Consider the following 24,798-nt stretch of genomic DNA (forward strand, 5'->3'; position numbering starts at 1 on the left):
CCAATATTCAAATATTTAAAAAAAACTTAATTAATAATATACTACTAATGAATGTGGAGGATGATAAAATTGGCGAATAAGTAGATAAGTCCATTATGAAAAGGGATAATAAAGCTAAACCATAAATAAATTTGAAGATATTTAAAAACTTAAAATTTACTTACTTACTAATTAATGTATTAAGTTACGTTTAAAAAAACCTTTTGTAAACACGAATTCATCGAATTGTTAAACATAGATTCCAGATTAGATGGTGTATGTATGTTGGGTAAGACTCTTGTCAGAAAGATGAATTCTGCTTTTAATACGTTAAAATACATTTCCAATATGCAAATATAGTTAGAAAAATACTACTGAAATCCCTTTTTAAATTTGATAAAATACATTTCCGATATGTAAATCAATCAATCAATTCAAATTATTTTATTATCTTTAGACATTTTTGTACAAATTCGAGGGCCAAGTCATCTTGCGACTTATAGCCCTCTTTTTTAGATAGGAGTAAATAGTTTAAACATTTGCAAAAAAAACCAAAACAAACAAAATTAAAAAAAGAAAAATAGGTAGAATAACACTATAAAAATTCCCTTTTCTACTTTTAATACGGCAAAACACAACTCTGATACGCAAATATATACAGAAAATACTAAAAAACAAGTTGGCAAGCCAAAATATACCTCCCCCCGGAAGAATTGTCCCTAGCGGTATTAATTTTTCGAGATGACTCTTAAAGATATTGTTTGGTTCAAAAATAAGAAAACTCTTTTACTTTTTACGACAAGGGTTTTTGTGTTTGATAAATACTTTTTTTTTAGTAGAGTATATATAAACTGTAAATATTATAGGAATTTTAGTGTTCTTGTCAAACGTCATTCAATAAACTATATTTTAATTTATCTGCGTTCCTTTCATTAGCGGTCCTTTAGTAACATTCATTTGGTCCGTTGAACCGGTTATCGCAAATGGACGCGCTACAAAGGAAACGAAGTACCATCATTTGAGCGGTCAAAAGAATTCAGGCTTCCCTTAAACAAAGCCTGACGAAATTCGAGCTGGAAGTACGTTTTAAAACCGTCGAAGATCAGTGGAGGCGATTTCAGGAAATACAGGAGCTGATAGAGGACTTATGTAGCGATGACGAAAACCACGCATTACAAGAGTTCAAGCGCACTGAGTTCGAGACATTGTACTATCAACTACATGCAGACATTCAAGACACTATAGGAAAACTAACATCAACGTTTCAAAGCAGCACACGCACGCACGCACGCACGCACGCACGCACGCACGCACGCACGCACGCACGCACGCACGCACGCACGCACGCCATGTTTCAAGTGATAGCTACAAATGAAAACATTCTCACCAATTATCCGCGGTTTAAAGATTGTATCCATCATTTTTCTCGAAAAATCAACACGGCTTTCTACCCCCGCCGTTGTGGCGGAACATAGTAGGCGGAGCTTATAAGCCTTTGTTTGTCACTGAATTTGACGTCATTTAAGGCGGTATAAGCGTTCTAGCCTCTCCCACAATGTTCCGCCACAAAATACCACAGGGGATATGGGGAGATACTCATTCCAAGTAGCGTTATGGATTCCTGCCTTCGAGGGGGAAGCTCGAGCCCAGGCGGGAAGCGCTATAAAAAATTTCCACTCCCTCAGAGTACACTACAAAAGCAGACCCAGCAATGTTGTTGCGAAGGGACCCATCGGTATAGATCTCAATACCCTGGTTTGTGGGCAAGTCATCCCCACAGGGAAAATCAAAGTGAGAGACCGGATGCCGAACCCAAGGATCATCCGGGTAGAGATAGTCCCCTCCAACCACGTTAAAATCACAGTGGTTAGCTCCCATTTTCTGGGAGAAGTTCCTAAAGATCGCCGCTTCCTCACTGACTACATACTCAATTGGAGTAATATCACCTATCACCAAAAGAGCATCAGTCGAGACCGTGCGATAGGCGCAGCAAATACGAAGCGCCGCCACGCGCTGAATGGATCTCAGCTTTTTAATCATAAGAGAGTTATCTTTCTCTTTGTACCAGGCACAACAGCCGTAGGCGATAAAGCGCTCAACACATATCCTATAGATAACTTTGGGGGACCTGTGTCCCAGACCCCAATTTGCCTTAGCAAAACATGCAATGCTCTGAATAATCTTAGTTACCCTAGTTCTCACGTCCTCCAGATGAGGAAGAAAACTAAGGGTCTGATCCAGAATGACACCCAGGATCTTCACAGTAGTTACGGTACTTATATTTTCACCGTTTAGAGTGAAAATGGGAAGACGGCTCATTACCTTTGTCTTAGCAAAAGTAATGGCTACCGTCTTTCTTGGACAAAACTTCAACTTATATCTCCTGCTCCAGGCAAATAGTATCTTCAAAATTTCATTGCCTTTTTGCTCCAGACCTCGTCTAGAGGTACTACAAAAGAGAGCCTGGATGTCATCAGCAAAGGCCTGAATCTATCAATAGAATCAATAAATAACAAGTTGGCCAGCCAAAATATACCTCTCCTCGGAAGAATTGTCCCTAGTGGTATTAATTTCTCGAGATAACCCTTAAAGATATATCTCCGCAATTTAGAGTTATTTGTTAAAAATATTAACCCATTTCTATCCCGCCCGGTATAAAATTTTAATTATAATTAAAATAATAGAGACGAAACGACCAATTTTAATATATTCAGAATATCATAAGTTAAGTAGTTACAACAGTAAGTTAGACGTACTATAACAATGCACAATTGAATTAAACCCTTTTACAGAACAAGTTTATCAGTTAAATATAATACGAAGCAAATTTTAATGAAAGAAATATCTACAGAGGCTTTTTGGAATTACTCGCTTACGAAATACTTGCCGCATCTTTAACGCTCATTTTATTTCAACACTCGCCCTTGATGAAGATACCGTAGATATCTGGTAGTGGACGACTCGTTCACTTCCTGTTGACGTTGTGACGCATACCACATGAAAAAGACCAATGCCGTCCAATTTCCAATATCATATAATGACTCGCACACCCAAGAAATCGTAGATATCCAAATATCCACACCAAATGTATTTACAAGAAGCAAAAACCTTACCATCAACAAAGCACAGAGAGCCACTTGACTAACCGCCAGCTTTTAAAGCAATTAACGTTAAATTATCTCCTTTGAATTAACAGAACTATATATAGGTCGTTAAGAAAGTGGACCACCCACAGGGTCTACCCTTTAACCCTCTAATCTCGGCTGACTGCGCTAAAACAAGATTTAACCTTTAAAAAATACCAGATTAGGCCTTCATAAATTCATTAATAAAAAAAGACTTTATTACCTATTATGCTTACGATGCCTGTCTTAATTTCAGTGAATCTAAGCAGCTATCGGTGGTTCTGTGGTAGAGCGCTCGACTGCCAAGCCGAATGGTCTGGGTTCGAAACCTGGGTGGCGCATTTGTTTTTAATCAATAGAGAAACGCTAAATTAGAATTTCTTCGATGCAATAATTTCAATTTCAATTCTATTTCAATTAAACCAAAATTTCGTACTCTATTAAATACGCTTCCGATAAAGCTGAAGGTCTAATTTTCAATAAGGCGTAACAAGTGTCGGTGGTTCTGTGGTAGAACGTCCGCCTGTCAATCAGGAGGTCTCGGGTTCAAATCCCGCCCGATGCGATCGCAAATTGATACTAAGACGAATACCGTGTACAACTGGTGGAAACCCTGCCATTGAACGTTGAGAGGTAGCATTACACTCAGCACTCGGTCCGTCCCAAAGTCATTAAGAAGAAGTTGGAGAGAAAACGCCCATATAAATACAACAGACTCAACATGCACATCCATCAGAAGACAAACACAACAAATTCAACATTCACAACCTACGCATAAACATTACAAAAACGTAATACACCAAACCGTCACGACGGTGAGCGAAAAAACACCATCCAAACCAAACCGCAAATGCATCCGTTAACGCTCACCGTCGCACGGTGGTTTTGCCAACCCTTTGAGAAACTGCGTACGCAGTGATTACACTTTGCACCGAAAATGCGTGTTTATTTGACATTTTTTACTCATAGAGACCCATAGAATGCATATAGAAAGTTTCGGTAACACCCTGTATATTGGACGTCCCACTCTGAAAATATGGCCGACGATCACGTGATCCGGGATTTCCCGCGAAAAACACCGCAAATTTTTGAGACTCGTGCGGCGTACACATCGACTATATTTTCCAGAGACATTTTCAAAACTCTCGTAAGTTAAAAAGTTACGAGAGCAAATCTACGAGACCCGAACTTTCGTATCTTAAATGCGTTCCAGAGACAACTTTTCAAGAATTCGTAAACTCCCGCTCTCGTATCTTTCGCCTTTTTTTTAATAAGCTCCGCCCCCCGCCATAGCCAATAGAAACGCCGGAAAATATCGGTGGGAAGCGGGTTACTTCAAGCGCTCAGTTAAGCCTTAGCTTTGACTTGTTATTTATTGCTTGTAAACAGCGGCAATTTTCGACTTTCAGTTATTTTACTATATATATTAAACTTTATTTACATATTTTCAAATTTTGTTGTTATTTACATTTGTTTTTATATATCATTTACATTTATTATTCATAAGTTTTACGCGAAATTGTTTTAAAAATGGGGCAAGCAAAGGAGTGCAAAATGCAAAGAAGTTTAACCAAGGTTGAAGGAAAGGGAAGAAATTGTGGCTGGGCTAGAATGTGTTTGGTCAACAGAGTTATGAGAATGGCAGTGTCTATTCTCACGTCCCCCGTGAAAATAGTCATCAGGCTATTCTCACGGGGGACGTGAGAATAGTTAACAGGCTATTCTCACGCCCCCACGTGATCAGCGTTAAACTCGTATAACCCCGTAGCGGCATTCTAGTCAATAAAGAGGTGAGGAACCACATTTTTCTTCCTATTCTTTAGGCCAAATTTGGTTATATTTCGTATTCTTTAGGCCAATTTAAATAAACATATATGTATTTTTTAAATAAAGCTTGATAATTTAAATGATTTTCTATAGGGGCGCCTGCTCTACAATATATTCTTAGTGGTTTTTCTTCACTAAGCCTAGGTCTTCGTAGTTATACTTCACTAAGCCTAAGCTTAGGTCATGGTAGCATGGAGGAGACTGACGTGCCTCTGACCTATATCAGATAAGTAATAGCTATGTGTAAAGTGTTTTCACTTGATTATTGAAATTATTTTCTTTGGTTTTTAGATCATGGCATAAATCAGGTAAGTAGTTGCCATGAGTCCAGCTATTTATGAGTTTTTAAGTTTCCTTATTTCCTTTATAGATTTCCTTGGTCTGATCCGGAGATTTGGTTCGTTTTAGTACTGTGAATTCGGTGAGTTTTGTAGTTTGAGTAATTTTTGGGCAATATTTTAGTAAGATGTCTTAATCTCGTCCAATCTTCGGCCCCCGTGTTGCACCTCAATGCTTGGCTCCTGGAAGAAATCCTCTAAAGGTTCCTTCTGGCGGTAGCCTTTTTTGTGTATTGGGAGCCCGAAGCATTGGAACAAGATGAGGCATCGGGGTTCTTTAGCTCTTTGTCTAAAGAGTTTCGGAGGGATTTTTCTTTGACCCCTTGCTGTTCCCCGTTGAGTAGCGTATAGGGGTTCTTACTCCTATTCCTACGGGAGAGTGGTGCATGAAGCTGACTCGTGCTGGCCACCGGTTCTTCTCTCACTGAAGAAATTTGCTGAGGGTAAAACTGGTGTTGCGTTCAATGCAGCGGTTGTGAATCTCTACCGTAATGGTGAAGATTCTGTGGCATGGCATTCTGACAGTGAGAAATGTGTTCATAGCACCATTGCTTCGCTCTCTTTTGGGACAAGCCGAAGTTTCCAACTTCGCTCCATTGGCTCGCAGGGCATCGGGGATTGTATTGATGTTTCCCTTACCAATGGCTCCCTACTTGTAATGGAAGGGTCATGCCAGCGGTATTGGCAACATTAAGTGACGATAGCGAAATTTGTCCGACACCCACGGATAAATATCACTTTTCGGTAAATGGGTCCAGCAGTTTCTGGACCAATTCTTTGAAATCCCACCCTGCGTTGCTTGCCCGGCCCCCAGGCTCCTTCTGGGCCATTTGCGTTTGCGGCACCTTTTGTTCCATCTTTCCCCTCTCCTTGGGCTTTGGTGGCTCCTCCTCCGGGCTTTAGTGCTAGGGGATTTTTTTCCCAGCTGAGAAGGCTTCCTCTGGGGAGTCTTCAAAGCTATCCTCTTCTCCTGCTTTTGGGAATTCCTTTCTGGCCAAGAAACATTCCTCCGGGAAGGTTTTGGAGCCATCCCTTGGTTTTTCTTTTCTTGAGAGTGATTTTCCTCTTCTTTTGTCCAGGTCATCACTGGCTATTCTTGCTTTGCTAGCGCCTGCCCCTGGTCTCGTCCCTGTGGCTTCTCGCAAGCCTGCATCTGGTCTCGTCCCCGTGGCTTCCAACTTATAACTAATTTTAACTGGTAAAGAATATTTATTGTCTAACATAATATACTAATTTATTTTAGCATGAAAATTCCCTGTTTTAAGAGGAACTTTTTACCGCCAAAAGTTTTTATAAATATAAATTTCAGTTAACTGTTTATTTAGGGACATTATTCGAGGTTATAAAATGATTTAATATGCAAAAATATAAGTTTATTATTTATAATTTTTGGTTATGGATAAAAACAAATAACTGATTTCTTCCCCAAACACCAAGCTGTTCATACTTATCTAATTTTAATATTAAAAAAGTCCGTCCCCTGAAGATATTAATTTATTTAGGCTTACTAAAAAATCCCTACTGTACTAATTTTAGTATAGTAGGGATTTTTATCCTAATTAATTAAATTATTAATTTAATGTGGGTTTTTTCTTTTTGCTCTCCTTAAATGCAGCCTCCACGTGGCGAGAGTGGTAACACTTACTTCTTTAGTTAGGTTGGCACAGTTACAATGAAAGTGTTTTTGATTTGGCAGGACTTAGTAAAATAAAAACACTTTAATAATCTGTGAAATCAAACCTAGTTTTTGAATAAGTGGCTAATGGCATTTCAAATTTTCGAAAACATTACTTGTAAATATTAATTTGATTATTTCTAATTCAAAAATAAAGTTGCAAGAAAAGAAAATATCCACTAGCACTGAAATCTCAAAGAGCCTTTCTAGCAGTACTTATTAAAGCATAGTTATACTTCAAATCATCTTTGAAATGAGAGGTTTTTAATGTTGGTAACACTTATTTTTGTACATATGTAATAAATGTTTGCCTTTACAAATTGTGTTTCCTTTTTTTGGTCAATTTAAACATAAAGAAGACACTTTATTAATATTTTATTAAAATACGAGTACATTTGAACAAGATAAAAAACGATTAATGGAATTCCAGTTAAAAGGTTAAATAGATATTTGAATAAATTACAAATACTAGTGTAGGTTTTGTAATTATAGATAATTTTTTGTGTTCCAAAAACAGCATGGTTACTGTGTGGGATTGTTCTTCAAAATTAAAAAGAAATTTTCTATGAGACTTTTGTATTATTTGAATGTCTTCACTCCCTATGCAAGCAGCTATTCAATGTGATGACACGCAAAGCCAAAAGCAACACGGCTCTTTTAGTGGACTAATGATTATTTATTTTAAAGAAGTTACTTCAATTAAATAGTTTTTGACATCAGTATTTTATGGGGTAAATTTATAATTTATCAAGCATATTTTACTTTTTTATAGGGAAAGTGTCAGTAAATGCAATCAAATAAACAATATAGGGTCCAGTAATTAAATACATAGGGCCGTTTAATTATATGCCATTTACGATGATTCTGGCTACATACCCCTATCATTTTCTTACTTCTTTAAAAATCATGTGTCGCTTATTTTCATCCACAAATCTTGAACAATTCTAAGTCCACCAACTCCTTATTTGCTATAACTACCAAAGGATTAAAGTACCATCGTAATTGGTTGCATTTAGCTTCAGGTAACAAATTTGGTATAATAATCTAAACTTTTAAATTTTCCTAATATAATCACATTATTTAGTTAAAAAATAAGCAACGAATAAGATTAAATACATAAAAATAATTCAAAAGTTAAAACTTTTTTAAAATCAATAATATTGAATGTAAAACTAAATAAATCACATTGTTTAATTGTTTGAAATGAAACTATTACTGAAATTTTAAAAATCTGGTTAAAAGCCTAAAACGGAAAAAAAAAATATTTTTGGAGGATCCAACAGATTTATTTGTAAAACGTTTATAAGACTTCTGTCGTTTTTAGAAGTTCAAAATACGAGTTCGGGTTTAGTCTAATTTTTAACAACACAGACTACTTTCCTCTGAATGCTGGAAACTGGATAAGGGGCAAATCGATTGACAATTTAATGTTTCTTCAAATTTTTAAAAATATTGCAGTTTTTTTTTTCGATTTTAACTTAGGTTTGAGTGTAATTTAGATAAATAGCTAAAAATTAGCCAATTTCACTCGTTAATCCTAGTTTTAAAACAAATTAAACTTCCCGCCAACAATTCAAATTATAGGATTGCGCTCAAACTTAATTTGACGATTAAATGCTTTTATTTGTATATAAATTGAACTACTTCAACAATGCCCTTTACAATTTCGTTTATGAATGCTAAGCTAAGAGAATTTAGGGCTTATTTCACATTTAGGAAAATCTACAATATTGAACGATTTGGCGGGAATTTGAAATACCTTATTTGTTGACAAGCTAGCAGTAATTTTTATTTTCAAATTTGGATCTGTTGAGTCACTTTTAGAAACCAAAATAAATTATTATAACATTATTATATCTTTATGCTTAAAGTTTAACTATTTCATGAGGAAATAATTTTTATTAAAATTTTAAAAAATATTGGGAAAAATAAAAGAACTAAGACTTTGGAATAGAAAAATTCCAACACCAACGAAAGAAATAAGGAATGGGTGGCTTTCACTATTGTGTCAAAGGACTTGGTCAAAAGCTCAGGAACCTCTGAAGAAAAATGAATTTTCCAAAACCAATTTCTCAAACTAATTATATTATTTGGGTAAATTCAAATAACAGTCGGTTAAAATAAGTAATATTAGATAAATTTAACTATTTGGGTAAACTGGTATAATTTTGGCTATAGATGGGTTTGACTGGACAAAATCAAATTATTTGCATAAACTACAATTATTTTGGGGGCAAAACCAATCATCATAACTCGATATTTAAGCCAGAAAATCCAATAGTTGACCGGTTGCGACCTTTAAGAGCTCAAGTTCAAACTCAAATATTTTATTGTGAAGTCAATATTGATTTAAGGTATTCGAGGGCCAAGTCTTCATGCGACTTATACTCATTAGTACTGTGTAGGATTTCTGGCTTCAACTTCAAGAATTTAACCAACTCCATGAAAAAAACTGTAAACGTTTAGTCATTGAAATTTGCTATCATCCTCCAAATGGGAGCTATGCAAGTTGTCACCTAGATTTTAAATTTCAACTTCAAATATTGGTAGATGAACTGGGAAGTAATGAAATTATATATCTTGGACATTTCAACTCAAACCTACTTGGAACCATAGACTCACAACTCTCGCATTCACGTAGCTTGAAGTCAGCTACATATGAGTTTCACCAGTTGATATCAGATGCAACCAGAATCAAGAAGAAAACTAGTTCTCTAATTGATCATATTTATACTAACATACACTCAAGAATAAAGAAATTAATTAACGTTCCATTGGGGATTTCAGAACACAACCTAAATGTATGTACTTCTAAAAGGAATATCCCGAAAATTGGGAAAAAGCTTGTGAAAGTCTGAGATTACAGGAAAGCAGTGGCAGTCTTTTGTTAAAGACATGCAAGTCAATCTTAACCAGACATCAAAGACGCTGACAACAGAGTCATTACACTTAACTCCATAATAAAAAATACCTTGAATATACATGCACCTTTTGTGAGTAGAAAAATAAATGCATCTAACCCACCATGGCTAAGTAGAGAAGTCCAACATTTAATGCACTTACGAGATGTCTATCGCAGGAAAAGTAGAATTCCATGTCAAAGATAATTTGAGGCTCAATTCAAAGCCTATAGGAATCAAGTGACGGAGAAAATCCGAAGAGATAAGTGAAAATACTTTCAAAATAATATCCATGTTGGAAATAATGGAACAAGTGATGTCTGGAAAACTCTAAAGCCTTTTTTAAAGGCTAAAAAGACAAATTAGAGATGCACCGATATATTGGCCTATTTTTCTAATATCAGAATCTGTGAATATTGGCCGATACCGGTATTAGAAAAATATATTTAGAAAATTATCTATTAACTAATGATCATATTTTATTGGATTAGCCGCACCACTTCAGAAGCTAGATCATACCTTTTTTTAGACAGCTTTGAGATAGAAAATATGTATCACGTAAAATCAGAAGTAAATGAACCGAAGTTATCAGACTGCTATACTCCCCATGTTGGAGGTGTTTTCCTTATGAAGTTACATTTTGACCTCGAATTTAAAGTTTTGCACGCTCCTACGCCAAAAAAAAAAAGGTTTTTGTTTTATGAAACCATTTTTTATACATAGAAATAGCTATACCCACAATTCTCAAGTGCAATTTATCGCTTTAAAAGACGGAGATGGAAATTAGCTTTTTTTGACTCGATTTTCTCATCATTTTCATAAGGAAAACGCCTTCCGATTCTTGGTGATATTTTGATAACTTTGGTTCATTTACTTCTGGTAAAATTAAAAGAAACATTCGGATAAAATGGTATGAAAGTGTATTGAACTGTCGTTTACAAAGATTTTATCACATACACTAAAGTTATGATGGATAACTTTGTTAATATTGGACAATATATCGTCCGATAGTACCACCGATATAGCTGATATATCAGCTATACCCTTATCAGTGTACCCCTAGTATAATTACAATAGAATCACGAGGAAATATCTTAACCACTCCCAAAGAAATTGCCAAGGAATTCAGCAAATTCTTTGCAATGACAGAAACAAAAATAGAATCAGAAGAGTTCCAGCACAGTATAAACCAAGGCGAATCTAGAAAAATATTTGACTTTCAACCTGTTACCTAGTATTCTGAAAATTTCCTACTGAATCAAACAAGCATGGGAATATTTATACAAGTTTCGGTGTTACCTTGCCTTTCCAAGTTTTTGGAACCAAGGGTGAAATTGTTTGGATCACGGATGGCTCCAAGACTCACTCAGGGGTGGGTGCTGGAATTTATTGTCAGACTAAGAAGTTTGGCTTCTCTGAGAGCCTTGGCGTTGTTAGACTGAGATTTCGGCCATCTGCTTCTGTGTTGACTTCTGTCTTAAGAAGAAGTATCGGGGCAAAACAGTCAGGCTGCCCTTAAGGCTCTTAATCAGTTTAGTAATACTTCTAAGCTCATTCTTAGCTGTCTGGATCTCCTTTCAGAACTGGGCACCCATAATAGGGTTCATCTATATAGGGTGCCTGGTCATAAGGGCATCATGGCAATGAGATAGCCTTCTAAGAAAAGAGCATTTGAGTTGCTCTCGCTCCCTAAGAGTAGTATCAGGGTGGTTTTACGTTACTGCCAGCTTAATAGACATCTGCATCTGATTGATGTCAGTGAGAGTCCTATGTGCAGGGCATGCCTTGCAGAGGAGGAAACTTCGTCTCATTGATTCTTATGCGGCTCAAAGGTTTGAGCATCTTGGTATGCATAGGCTGGAAACGAGCGATCTTTCCCGCCGAAGCAAATCGTGCGCTTAGTTTCAGAGACTCTGCTTTCCCATCTTTAAAAGGCTGGGCCTGCACAATGGTCGAAGTGCTAGATTGGGTCTAACCCAACTCTTACTTACTACCTTGTCTCTAATCCAATAGAGCATTTCTTGTTTGCAGCTTGTACAAACACATGATTTTTTTCCAGACAAATAACCACCTATATAGACTGCAGTCAGGCTTCAAACCAGGCTATTCTACCTTCTGGAAACCAAAATAAGTCGACTTACAAGGGCTGCGTTCAACAACAAAAAGCTCAGCGCTGATCTCAACGGTCAGCGGTTTTTTTACTTCCGGTTTTGACGTCACGTTGATCATCGGAGACTCAGCAGAAACATCGGCTGAGCAAGATGGTTTTTCCGTTGCTCATCGGTGTCATGACGTCATTCGACAAAGTTAAAGGAGGGGCAGCAGACGATATTTTGTTCGTTAAGTCAGCGCACCATAAAATTGTACAACAACTTTTAGATTTTTGTGATTAAAAGAACTCAACGATAACTCAACGGTTTTTCTCTGTTGATAGTTGTTGAACGCAGCCAAGGAGACGACCCAAGGTGTAACCCACCGATTTTGTTTAACGTAACTTCAAAATTCCCAAAGGGAAAAGTTCCGCTGGGCTTTCGTTTTGCCATGGCAACCGAAAAGGTTTTTGACAACACCAAATCCAAATTTCTCTAATTGATTTAACATGGGAAAATCACATATTTCACAAAAAAAATTTAAAAAAATATGTAAATTGGGAAAATTTTTGTATTTTTGGGTAAGAGAGACTATTTTTGGGTGAATTGGTATGCCGTTGGGTAAAAGCGAGCGAGGTAGGGTAAATTGAGGTAAGTTCAAATATTTGTGAATAATTGCTAATTAAACTAACAAAATAGAAATTTATTTAGATAAGTCAACTAAATTGGGTAAACCCGAAAAACAAGTAATAACGTGTAAATTATAATTAATTTGAGTTAATTCGTCTGTATTGGACAAAGTCGATTAAATTGGGTAAATACTGATAATTTAAGGTAAATGTTAATATATTACGGAAAGTACGAGTGAAATTCGGTAAGATAAAGTAAAGTTTGGTAAGTTACGACTAATTTGAGTAAATTCATTTAAATTGGACTAAGTCGATTAAATTGGGTAAAAACTAATAAATTAAAAGAATAATTTAGGAAAATGCCAGTTAAATACGATAAGATTAAAACCTAATTTCTATTTTGTTTGTTAAATTAGCAATTATTCACACATATTTGAACTTACTTCAATTTACCCTACCTCGCTCGCTTTTACCCAACGGCGTACCAATTCACCCCAGAGGTGGGCAAACATTGTGAGCGTTCATTTTTGAAAATCCTCTCAAAACGAGTGAGCACTTCAAATACGAAGATCGGTTGCTCTTCTTAAGCGAGAAAGAGAAATTGAGCCAGCTCAGGGTGATCGCCGATTAGTTCGCTCAGTCAGTGATTTTTCACGGCGCGGTGAGCGAGATTGGCCGATCGAGGCGCTGGCCTGCTCAATTTTAAGCACCGCGGTGAGATAATTCGTTCACTAGAAAGCGCTGACGGCGGGCTGAGTGAGATCGCGCCGAGAGAAGCACTAGTTTTTTAACATTGGAATTTCTCATCCCACTGAACGACGGGGTAGACTGTTTCCCGGAATTCGCTCAAAGTGCTGTGAGAAAAAAGTTTCATTTCTTATAAATTATTTCATAAAAAAGTACATTGAATAAAAAAAATCGTCAATAAAATATTATTTGTATAATATTTTCTCACCGCGCTGTGAGCGAATTCCAGAAGAAAGACTATACCGTCGCTCAGTGGGTTGAGAAATTCCGATGTTAAAAAACTGCCGCTTCTCTCGGCACGATCTCACTCAGCCCGCCGTCAACGCTTTCTAGTGAACGAATTATCCCACCGCTGGAGGACGTGGCGCTTCAAATTGAGCAGGCTAGCGTGTCGATCAGCCGATTTCGCTCAACGCACCGTGAACGATCAGTGACTGAGAGAATTTCACGGCTTTCGGCCTGAGCTGGTTCAGTTTAAGAGAGAGAAAATAGCATCGCCAGTATTGAGCACTAGCTTACTTGATCACTCAAATTAAAAAGGTCTGAGCGTTCATTTCAGAATTCGCTCACAATTTTTGCCCACCTCTAATTCACCCAAAAATACAAAAAGTTTCCCAATTTAAATATTTTTTGAAATATTAATTTTTTGAAATTTCTTTGTTTTTTTCCCATGGTAAATCACATAGAGAAATTTGGATTTGGTGTTGTCAAAAAAGTTTTCGGTTGCCATGGCAAAACAAAAGCCCAACGTAACTTTTCACTTTGGGAATTTTTAAGTTACGTTAAGGTCTACTAATTCACCAAGTTTAAGCAAAATCGGTGGGTTACCCCTCGGATCGTTTCCTTGTCTTCATTGTACGCCTTCAAAGGCATTTGTTGAGCTTGAGAAAACATTTTATCCTGTGAAAGAAAATTAATTAAATTATTAGATATTTAAAAAATTATAAGAATAATTTACTTCATTCAATCTTTCCAATGCATGCAAAGTTGAATTCCATCTAGTAACGCAAACCACTTTTAAATCTATACTAGGCATGTGTAAGTCCGGATTTTTGGTTTTCGAGTCAAGTTAGAGTTTAAAAATTTTTAATTTAGAGTTTCGAGTCGAGTTTCAATTTTATTGCTAGTTTTCGAGTAATTAGGCTTAACTTAAAAGGAGGTTTAGAGTACTCAATGATTTAGGTTTAGGTTTCGAGTGCTCGAAAATTTAGTCTTACTTTGAAGTACTCGATTCTCTACACTATCAAAATTCTTTCATTGAGACTTATTTACTCAAAGTAAACAAAATAAAATAATTTTTCGATAACACTGGTTCCAAAATTTCCTCGTGAAAAGAATACACGAAACTCGAACGAGTACTCGACCAAAATCGAGTGCTCGCACATGCCTAATCTTTACCTGTTTTAGCAACCAATTGGCCTGTATAATAGTTTTTTCTGAAAAAAATGATGATTGTGGTGGAATATTCAATCAGCTTAGTATCGTTTTCATCTTGGTTCAAACCGTCCTTGACTGTTAACTGTAAAGTATGAGCTAGGCATCGTACTTGATCCCAATTCATAGCAATCATTGCCAATTCCTCTTCGGGAAGACCTAACTCACCTAGTAAGAAAAATCCAGATATTGAATGAGTTTACATTCAAATTGATCAATAAAATTCGCTTACTGTAAGAATCTTTCAATCCATCTCCATATAGTATTTCCTCATCCGAATCATCTTTAGACATTTCAAGGTCATCTGTTGGTTCATTTTTTCTTTGTTTAACTGCAGTCCAATCAAAGCCTATTTCTTCCACAATGTTAAAAGCTGAAGTAATATTAGAAGCGTTATCCGCCATGACTTTGCCAACCTGAAAAAAGAAAAAGAAAAATGGTAATTTCCATTGATAAAATTAAGTATAAATATATTTTACCTTTAGGGGATCAATATTCCATTCTTTTAGCACTTGAACAACTTTATCTCCTATATTTTCCCCGGTATGTCTTTCTCCAAAAGATTTAAATCCTAAAGTTAACGATTTCAGCTCCCAAGAGTCTAAGTTCGTAACATAAATAATAGTTAATAGTTCCAGTTCTTATTTAAAAAATGGATAATTGCATACCAGAATGAAAGTGGCATTTAACACCAATAATACCTTCCCTTGTACGTGAGGTCCAAATACCATGAAAGGTGTACGGTTCCTTCATCTAAGGTTATTGCAGGAACAACTTCATTTTCCACTGCGTTCTTGAGATCTCTAGAAATTGTTCTCCTAGACCAAGTATTAATAGCAGGATTCAATTCGTGCATGAATTCTTGAAATGCAGGGGATTAACAAAATTTTTAAATTATAAAAATAAAATAAAATAAAAAAATTTCTATTAAAATTGGTATAGTTACTTTCTGTTAAGACTAGAGGCATTCCTGATGTGGTTGGTTATATAATTCAAAACTGCTCTCCAGTATTTTTTTGGAATCCAAGCATCATTATTTGTTGAAATTTTTTATGATGGTCTTTTCACAGCCTTGTTTTCCAAACCAAGGTCTAAAAGTGTATTAGGGAAATGCTGAGTGCAAATTAAAGAACTTGGAGGGCTGTCAATGTCATTAGATACATTTGAAGGCTTTGCAGGTGTCTCGTTTGATATTTTAAATGCATGGAGTCTCTGTAATTTAATAAGAAGTAGAGGAAGTTATTTTTAAGTTGAAAATTTTAACCAGAAAAATTTAAAACTTACTTCAAGATGTCTTGTGAATTTAAAAGTTGCGTTACCGACATTTCCATATATAGTTTTATCACAATACACACATTTCAAGACTAAATTTGAATAGGTATTTGTTTTTTCGCTGAATGAATGTCCTTCATATGTGAAATATTTTTTGAAAGTTGTCTCCCAGCACTTGTAAGTTCAAAGACCAACCCATTTTTTCTTTTGATTAAACGAGTAGCCGTCTCATTCCCTTCACTTTCATATTCAAATTCCGATAAAGAAGTTACAATTTCATTTTCCAATGAATCGTACAAATTAGCGGTTTCTTCTGTGACACTATCTTTCTCTAAGTCTTCAACGTGAGTAATCAAACTTAATGGGGTACTTTAGCAAAGTAAGCTGGTACTGTTGCTTACACCTACACTAGAATCTGTAACTGGAACTAACACTTCTTTTTTTGCTTACTTTGCTTTTGATCTTAGAGTTACTTCCACGCATTTTAACTTGATTCGTTCTTTACTAAAATATTAAAACCAAACAACTATAAAACATCCGAAAGTTTAACGACGCGCAGAGAACAAACGAGATGTTACTAATACCGCTAAGACTCTGAAGACGTCCGATAGCGGATAAGGTAAGAGGTCACCTGTGGAAAGTCTTATTTAACGTTAGTTTGTGCTAGTTGCATTTTCTTCTTTCCAAAAGTGGTACCCTTTTGTCTTGCTCTTGTTAGAAATGCTCGTTAAAGGGCATTATGATTAATGTACTTTCAGTTGACATGAGCATGTCATCAGTGGATATGTCTAAGTTGCTTATACCTTCAAAGGCTTGTTGCATGTGTCTTTGAAATATTTCAGAGGCAGATGCAATCCCTTATGGTCAACGTAGGAAGCAATAGCGTCCATATGGTGTAGAGAAAGTTCATAATTTAGAGCTTGCTTCATATAATTTGATTTGCCAAAATGCAGATGTAACATCAAGTACTGTAAAGATTTTTACGTCCATGTAAGTTACTGAAGATTTCTTGACACGTGGGCATTTTGGTATGTTCTCTTTTCAATGCTTGATTCAAATTTCTAGGATCCAAACCGAGTCGGATGGACCCATCAGGTTTAGGAACAATTACTATGGGATGAACCCAATCCGTTGGTTCTGTGATGGGTTTAATTATATTTAACTTAACCATCTTTTCCAGTTTGTGTTTTAATGGTTGTCTAAAGGCCTGAGGATTGATCTTGGTGCCGCTATTTCCTGGATTGCATTAGCTTTCAATTTTAATTCATGATAACCTGGAAGGCATCCAACCGCTCCAAAGCAGTCTTTGAATTCTTCTATTTAAGTATTTGGTGTGACAGTTGAATTGTAAAATCCCTTCAAATTACAGGTATTTAGTCTAGGTATTTCTTCCAAGATATCAAGGCCTTTGACAAGGTTTAGTCGAACTGAATCTTTCTCACCAATAATAGCAACTGTCTTGAGCGTTGTCACGTAGAATTGTAAAACCATCGACACTTTTGTAGACTTACATAAGATGTTGGCAATGCCCAACATTGGAACTTGAATCTGGTTATAAGCCATCACTTGACGTTGTGGTCGTATTAATTTAGGTGGGTTTTTCAGTTGTTGATACGTGGATGCTGGGATGACATTGACCTGTGACCCTGTGTAGATTTTCAAAGTGGTACGCAGTTATTGTAGATGCAATGGGGTCAGCCATACATCATGTGTTGTACCTTTATTGGCTCTAAGTGTTAATAGATTTTTGTAAAATGGGTCTATATCATAATGGTTGTCAGCACCGTGTTCATCATATTGTTCCTCTTGCAAGTTATACAATAGCTGATCTTCATCACTGGTATTATCATCTTGATGCATTAATTCATCCTCTTCGTACATCATATAAGCTGATTGGCAACGCTGTGAAAAATGATTACGTCCTTTGAATCTTGGACTGGTAGTACTGTAAGCTGGACAAGTGCGATAAGGATGTGTAGTACCACATCGATTACATACCGGAGTGTAGTCGTTATTCCGTTGTCCGTATCTTGAAGCTGATGCTGATCGTGTATGTTGTTGATGATGTTGATATTGTCTATTATTGTTATGTATTGGTGATGAGTCCTCCATTGGCTGCCTCTTCCAGTAGTATTTGTTTGTTGTGCTCTCCTGGATTTTTTACGTAATACATCCACTGAAATAGGTTCTTGCCTTTCAGGTATATTAGTAGCATTAGTAGTCGTATGTGGCATCATTACTGTGGAGATCACCAAGAGTAGTATGACAATGTAAATAGACTATCAATGGAAATGGATAATCATATCGTAGTTATTAAACGTTTTTATTATGATAGTACGACTTATAAATAAACATACAACATGGTGTCAGAAGTGGAGTGAATGTAAGGAAAAGGAAACTTCATTCAAAGGGAACTAACAGTCATTAAGCCACTTTTAAGCCTCGTGTCCCGTTAGCCTTGGCGTATCTCTCTTTCAACACAAAGTCGCCAGCAAGATGGATGAAGGCAGACAGCCTAGCGTTATTGCAGTAATGCTACCTAAAGCAATGCTAGTGACAGGAAACTTAGCAGATCATTTCGTTTCGTTTAGAGAAAGCTTTGATGATTATGCTTTAGTGACAGAGTTGGCTGCAAAACCATCCGCAGTACAAGTTGCTTACTTGCATTTGCTCATGGGAAATGAGTGTAAGAAAGTTATGAAAATCCTAACGCTAAAGGTGGAAGGAGTAGCCACAACGGAAGGGATATTGGATGCCTTATCTAAGCATTTTAAACCAAAAGTGAATGTATTATATGAAAGGTCAGTGTGTCAGATGGAAAATGAATCAGTAGATGAGTTCTATGTACGAGTCAGGGCGTTGATCAAAGAGTGCAACTACGGGCGGTTGGCAGAAGAAATGATACGGGATAAATTGGTCATGGGCTGTCGAGATAAGGAAATTTGAAATCTGTTCCAGTTGCCAAAGCACTTACTGCGTTACGAACTAGCGAACAAGCCAAGTCTCAATTATCGCAACTAGATGCTAAACATAAGGAGTATAAAGTTGAAGAGACAGATACAGTTCATGCATTCCAGAACAGAGGCCTTAGGGGTAATCAACAAGGTGGCAGAGTACACAGGCAGGGCCAATTTCGAAATATACAGGGGAAAGGTAGAGTAGAGGATGTCAGACCAGAGACTCGACTTAGACCTTGCTATTACTGTGAAGGGGCACACGATCATAGTCAAAACCAAGAGCAGTGTCCAGCTTATGACAAAAAACGCAATTTTTGCAAGGCGTTCGTATCATATTAAAAGAGCGTGTCAAAAATGGAAAAGAAGTCAACCCGGGCAGTCATCTCAGTAACGACCAGGTCAGTCATCACAGCAACGATTCTTGCAGACACAGGATATTCAACATGCTGAGCTAGTGGCAGAAGAGGAAGAATTAGAAGATATAATTATAATGGAGGACATAACTGTGGTGAAGAGTTCAAGAAATAGACCTACAAAATATTTTGGGAAAGTACAATTTCAAGATGACAATTGGCGAGTAATATTCTTGGACTGTCAAATAGATATAGGGGCAGCGTGCAATATCATTCCTATTACAGATCTGACTAGGATCAAAAGAATAGATGCACCATTGTTACCACCCAAGTCGGTGTTGAGGTTATATGATGGATCAGAAATACATCCATTAGGAGAATTCAAACTGATATTTAAGGTGGTCAGTGGAAACCAACATCCATTGCTCTCAGCGTTAGCATCTATTGATCTGGGGTTGGTCACAATTCATGTGCAAGAGAAATTCAACATACACCATTCAGAAGGTGTTAAAGACTCGAGTTGTCAGGAAATAATGCAAATGTCAGCATTGGACGTAATAAAAGCATTTCCTCAAGCGTTCATTGGCCTAGGTGGTTTACCTGGCGAGTACAAGATAGAGATAGATCCAGCTGCAGTTTCAGTACAAGAAGAGTGCCAGTGGCTTTGCTGGAACTATTGAAGAAGCTAATTATAGCGCCAGTTACGGAGCATACTCCATTGGTTAATAGCATTGTAATAGTGCACCGAAATGGAAAGTTGAGGTTATGCTTAGATCCCAAACCTCTCGTTTTATACACATGCATGTTAAGAGAGGGCGCTGATAGTACAAGGAGAAAGAGGGATAGGGAGGGGAGCGGAACAATTTTGTCTCACTCTTTTAGGAATATGATTAAGGCTCCCCTACATTAATTAAATACAAACACAACAAATGGAGACAAAGATGGGATTGGATTAAAATAGATTCTAGAAGAGCTTTAAATAATTCAACAAGGAAGGATCCTCAAGAAAAAAAAACGAGACAAGAGGAGGTACACACCAGGAGGTGAACTAAGCCTAAGAGAGTCAACTTTAAGCTATCAATCCTCCACACAAAGGTGGCAAGCTACGCCTAACTTATTTTTTTTTTCAACTCGGAATTTTACCAGATATTAGAATATGCCTTCCATTAGCAAATTAACTCCTTTCAACGCAACAGAATCTTGGTCTCAATACTCTGTACGATTAAAAGCATATTTCCACATCCATGATATAACGGATGATCTAAAGAAAGCATCTTTCCTGATGAATTGGCTCTTCTAACTAATCTTGTACTACCAGCGGAGATAGAAACTGTGCCCTATGAAACTCTCATTGCAAAATTATATGAACACTTCAACCCCACACCATCCAAATATGTGGAGATTCAAATTTTCAATCAGAATAAGGAAACCAGACTAAAAAGATATTGTGAATTAATACGAACTCAAATGGGGGAGAGGCTATTGGAACAATTAATCAAAGGTATAGCCAATGATGAAATGCAGCAGAAACTCTTTTCTGAATGTGACGAAGATAAAAACATCACTTTAGACCAAGCAATAAAATCTATTCAAGCTATAGAAAGTGAAAGTAGTTAAAACTTAACTTGGTCAAACAAGAGACCAAAGTCCTAAAGTGAATGCCATATCGAACGCTCACAATAAAGGTAAAAATAAACCAAGAAACAGTTTTATAGAAAAGGCCAAACAATCTTCAGTTCAAAGTCGGAAAATTTATACCTAAGAAAAATCACTGCATTAGATGCACAAAATCTGGGCATAAAAATGCCGACTGTCATCACACAAACTCAACCTCCATAAGTCATTCATTGCACCGTCAACAATATCAAAATTCCATTTGACTTAGAAAATGGATCAGGTCATGCCATGATCACAAAACATTGGTTTAACAAGCTGAAGTACAGCTATACTGGCCTTTCTTTAGACGTAATTGGATTTAATATGGTTACAGTAACATATAAAACAACAACAGCACACGTTACCTGTACTCATAGTCAAGGTGTAGTGTACATTTATCAGAAGAGAAAGTTTGCCAAATAAAAGATCTACAGGTTCCAGCACCTGCAAAGTAAATGGATTTCATATGAATTTTGAAATTGGCACAGGCTCCGGACACACCTTGATAACAAAGGACTCCTATCAGCGTATCCCCTACGAAAACTCAATAGAACCTGCAGAAGTCAACTTACGATCTTATTCAGGAAACAAGCTGGTCATACTGGGAAAATTGACAGTACAAGTGGAACATGAAGGAAGAACAACATAGCTCTCAGTCTTAATCGTTGATGGAACTGGCCTTAATTTATGTGGCCGAAAATTGATTTATTCAGACCTCAACATTCTTCCTCGGCTGAACCACGTGACTGATCAACGCTATTCAACAATGGCTGCAGCAACAGAACCAGCACATCCGAGGCAACGTGACTCTTGAAACAATACTTGAGAAAAATAAAGATGTTTTTGCTCCAGGAGTGGGAAAACTAAAAGGGATTCAGGTTCGCCTACACATAAAAGAAGATGCGATTCCAGTTTTCTGCAAGGCAAGGAGCATTCCCTATTCAAGAGCTGAAGCAGTGGAAGAGGAAATTAGACGTATGCAGAGAGAGGGAATTATCGAAGAGATACAATACTCGGAATGGGCATCACCTATTGTTCCGGTAAGGAAACCAGATGGCAGCATTGGCCTATGGGGAGATTTCAAGAGCACACTCAACAAGCAACTTAATGTGGACAAATATCCAACTCGCGGGTTGCCGATTTTTCTCCAAATTGGATTTACGAGAGGCATATAATCAAATTGAATTGGACGAAAACTCACGTGAATATGTGGTCGTCAACACACCATGTGGGTTGCTCCGATTCACCCGCCTCACACAGGGGGTAGCCTCATCATCTGCCATTTTCCAACGTACTATGGAATCTCTTTTACGACCCCTCAAGAACGTCCTGCCTTTTTAGGATGACATTCTCATTGGCGGAAAAACAACGAGAGAACAATTGCTACAGCTGGACAGAACACTGACGACTTTAAGAGACAACAATTTGAAATTAAAAAAGGAAAAATGTAAATTCTTTGAGACAAGAGTCGACTTTCTCGGACATACTCTGGACGCAGAAGGGTTGCATCCGCAGAATGTCAAGATGGAAGCAATCACCAAAGCACCAGCTCCAAAAGACTTGGAAACACTTCGATCTTTTTTTGGCCTTCTAAATTATTATGGAAAATTTGCTTGAACACCACACAAGGGTACAGGACCAAACCTATGTGGAAGAAAGTCGTTATTTTCTACTTTAAACATTTTGCAAATTCAAGGGTAAATCAGACCAGGATGGAAGCCCCACCAGCAAAAACATTTGCTCAAGTACTGGACAACAACAAGGAACTTTTCTCTCCCAGATAAGGAAAACTCAAAGGAGTAAAAGTACACCTCTACCTTAAGCCGAATGCTATTCCTAAATATTGCAATGCTAGGACAATACCTTAAGCAATGAAAGACCAAGTAGAGGAGGCAATCCAACGTATGGTAGATGTGGGTATACTGGAAACAGTATCATTCTCTGACTTTGCATCACCAATAGTACCAGTGCAAAAACTTGGCAAATCAGGCAAAGGCTAAATGACAGTAAATGCCAATCTGGACATTGAAATGTACCCATTACCACAACAAGAGTGCATTTTCGCAAAGCTTGCAGGAAGTAAATATTTTTCAAGACTAGACCTCAAAGACGCATACAATCAGATAAAACTAGATTACGAATCAAAAAGTTTCATTGTAATTAACACATCAAAAGGATTATTAAGATAAAAAAGATTACCCCATGGTATATTGCTCCTTCCATGGGTTGCTAAATTATTACACACACTTTTTGCCCAACAATGCCACAACACTTGCCCCATTGAACGACCTACTTCGTAAGGACAACAAATGGAACTGGTCAACGAAGAAAAATGCTTTCCAAATAGCAAAAGCTAAAATGAAATCTTCAAAACTGCTTGTGCATTATGATGTCACGAAAGAGCAAAATTTAGCCACCGATGCCTCACCAGTTGCATTGGGTGTGCCAATTTATCATGTCATAAACGGAATCGAACGACCAATAGCATAGCCTCACTACTGCAGAGCGCAACTATTCGCAATTGGAAAAAGAAGGTTTGGTACTCATCTTTGAAGTGACTAAATTTCGAGATTATACTTATGGAAATAAATTTATTTTGTATACCGATCACCAACCATTAGTCACTCTATTAGCCCATAACAAGCCGGTACCTCCTATGGTAGCTGCTAGAATTCCAAGATGGTCTCTTTTACTGTCAGCATACACGTATGAACTCAAATTCCGAAAAGGGAAATCCAACTGCAATGTAGATGCACTTAGCAGACTGCCGATACCAGGTGCAGCAGATGTAACGCCACTGCCTATGGAATACGTGTTACTATTGACAGCTATTGATGAAGGCTCAATCACCGTGCACAAAATGATAAATTTTACGACAGCAGACGAAACACTAAAAACACTTGCTTGTTACATGCGCGAAGGATGGCTGCATAAAGTCTCTTCGGAACTCAAACCTTATCATACGAGTTCAAAATTGTCTATCAAACATTGATAATATTCTACGTGGCAACAGTCATAGTTCCACAAGTTTGCAAGATCACGGATTTGGTGGCCAAACATTGATTTAGATATTGAGAACAAAGTGAAGCAATGCACGATTTGTCAACAAGCTTCAACGATGCCTCGCACTAAATATGTTCCATGGCCCATACCTGCATCACCTGGAGAGACAGTTCATGCTGATTTTGCAGGCCAGTCAAAAACATATACATTTTGATAATTGTGGATGCACATACCAAATAGATCGAATTAGAAGTAACACAAACCACATACACTGACGCTGGAATTCACTCACTTCGCCAATATATAGAACGTTTTGGTATAATGACAACGCTGGTTACAGACAATGGAATTTGTTTTACAAGGAAATCATTCCAAGATTTTACATCCCAAAATGGAATTACACATCTCCGGACAGCACCCTATCACCCAGAAAGCAACGGTCAAGCGGAAAGAACTGTCCGTACTGTCAAAACTACCCGTAAGAAATTGGTAATGGAACCACTGAAAGCATCGATTTTTTAAATCATGGGTTAAACATTTTCAAAACAGGAGATATCGACACACGTCTAACATGAGTTTTACTAAATCATCACTGAACCCAAAACCATACAGGAAAATCCCCGGCTGAATTAATGCTTGGTAGGAAAATCAAAATTCGACTTGATTTATGTATTCCACAATGGTTACAGGAAACTACAAAGCCACCACATTCAGATAAACTGACAGCGATCCCGAATTCCCCCAATACAAATGATCAACCCACCTCCAAACAGCAATACCAAATATCTGACCCAGTATATGCCAGAAATTTTG

At 37.1% G+C, this 24,798-nt stretch overlaps 1 protein-coding gene and 1 long non-coding RNA gene across 16 annotated transcripts; one reads left to right on the forward strand and one right to left on the reverse strand.

The window, feature by feature from the left end:
* Positions 1-5,028: 5,028 nt before the first annotated feature.
* Positions 5,029-7,056, forward strand: LOC149921994 (uncharacterized). Of its 2 annotated transcripts, XR_016477341.1 has the most exons (5): positions 5,029-5,161; positions 5,223-5,239; positions 5,302-5,352; positions 6,349-6,467; positions 6,885-7,056. It is a non-coding gene; the product is annotated as an uncharacterized LOC149921994 (long non-coding RNA). The 2 variants fall into 2 exon arrangements; XR_016477340.1 differs by having other exon boundaries at positions 5,029-5,239.
* A 3,217-nt stretch (positions 7,057-10,273) lies between these two features.
* Positions 10,274-24,557, reverse strand: LOC149921995 (uncharacterized). Of its 14 annotated transcripts, XR_016477170.1 has the most exons (9): positions 16,029-17,273; positions 15,691-15,956; positions 15,413-15,605; positions 15,224-15,345; positions 14,977-15,160; positions 14,709-14,912; positions 14,139-14,308; positions 10,584-10,720; positions 10,275-10,514 (listed from the first exon to the last, which is right to left on the reverse strand). XR_016477170.1 is itself a non-coding variant. In XM_090162731.1 (8 exons), the coding sequence occupies exons 3-7, from the start codon at positions 15,495-15,497 to the stop codon at positions 14,274-14,276; spliced, it is 630 nt and encodes a 209-aa protein (XP_090018857.1). In that variant the 5' UTR covers positions 15,498-15,605; positions 15,691-15,956; positions 16,029-17,273; the 3' UTR covers positions 12,794-14,210; positions 14,269-14,273. The 14 variants fall into 14 exon arrangements, 5 of the variants coding, with proteins under 5 accessions (XP_090018857.1, XP_090018858.1, XP_090018860.1 ...); XR_016477169.1 differs by having other exon boundaries at positions 10,274-10,720; XR_016477176.1 differs by lacking the exons at positions 10,275-10,514; positions 10,584-10,720 and adding an exon at positions 12,794-13,417 and having other exon boundaries at positions 14,139-14,210.
* Between the last annotated feature and the right edge of the window lie 241 nt (positions 24,558-24,798).

This window comes from Leiobunum rupestre, chromosome 11 (genome assembly GCF_980474605.1).
Source record: "Leiobunum rupestre chromosome 11, qqLeiRupe1.1.hap1, whole genome shotgun sequence".
Lineage (NCBI taxonomy): Eukaryota > Metazoa > Arthropoda > Arachnida > Opiliones > Sclerosomatidae > Leiobunum > Leiobunum rupestre.

What these genes read in the sequence shown, in the direction of transcription:
- LOC149921995 (XM_090162732.1), bottom strand. Translation starts at nt 15,497, where the DNA reads ATGAAGGAACCGTACACCTTTCATGGTATTTGGACCTCACGTACAAGG. An exon ending in TAAATGCCACTTTCATTCTG is followed by an intron (nt 15,346 to 15,412) that starts GTATGCAATTAT and finishes TTACGAACTTAG; the next exon opens with ACTCTTGGGAGCTGAAATCG. An exon ending in GGAATATTGATCCCCTAAAG is followed by an intron (nt 15,161 to 15,223) that starts GTAAAATATATT and finishes TTCTTTTTTCAG; the next exon opens with GTTGGCAAAGTCATGGCGGA.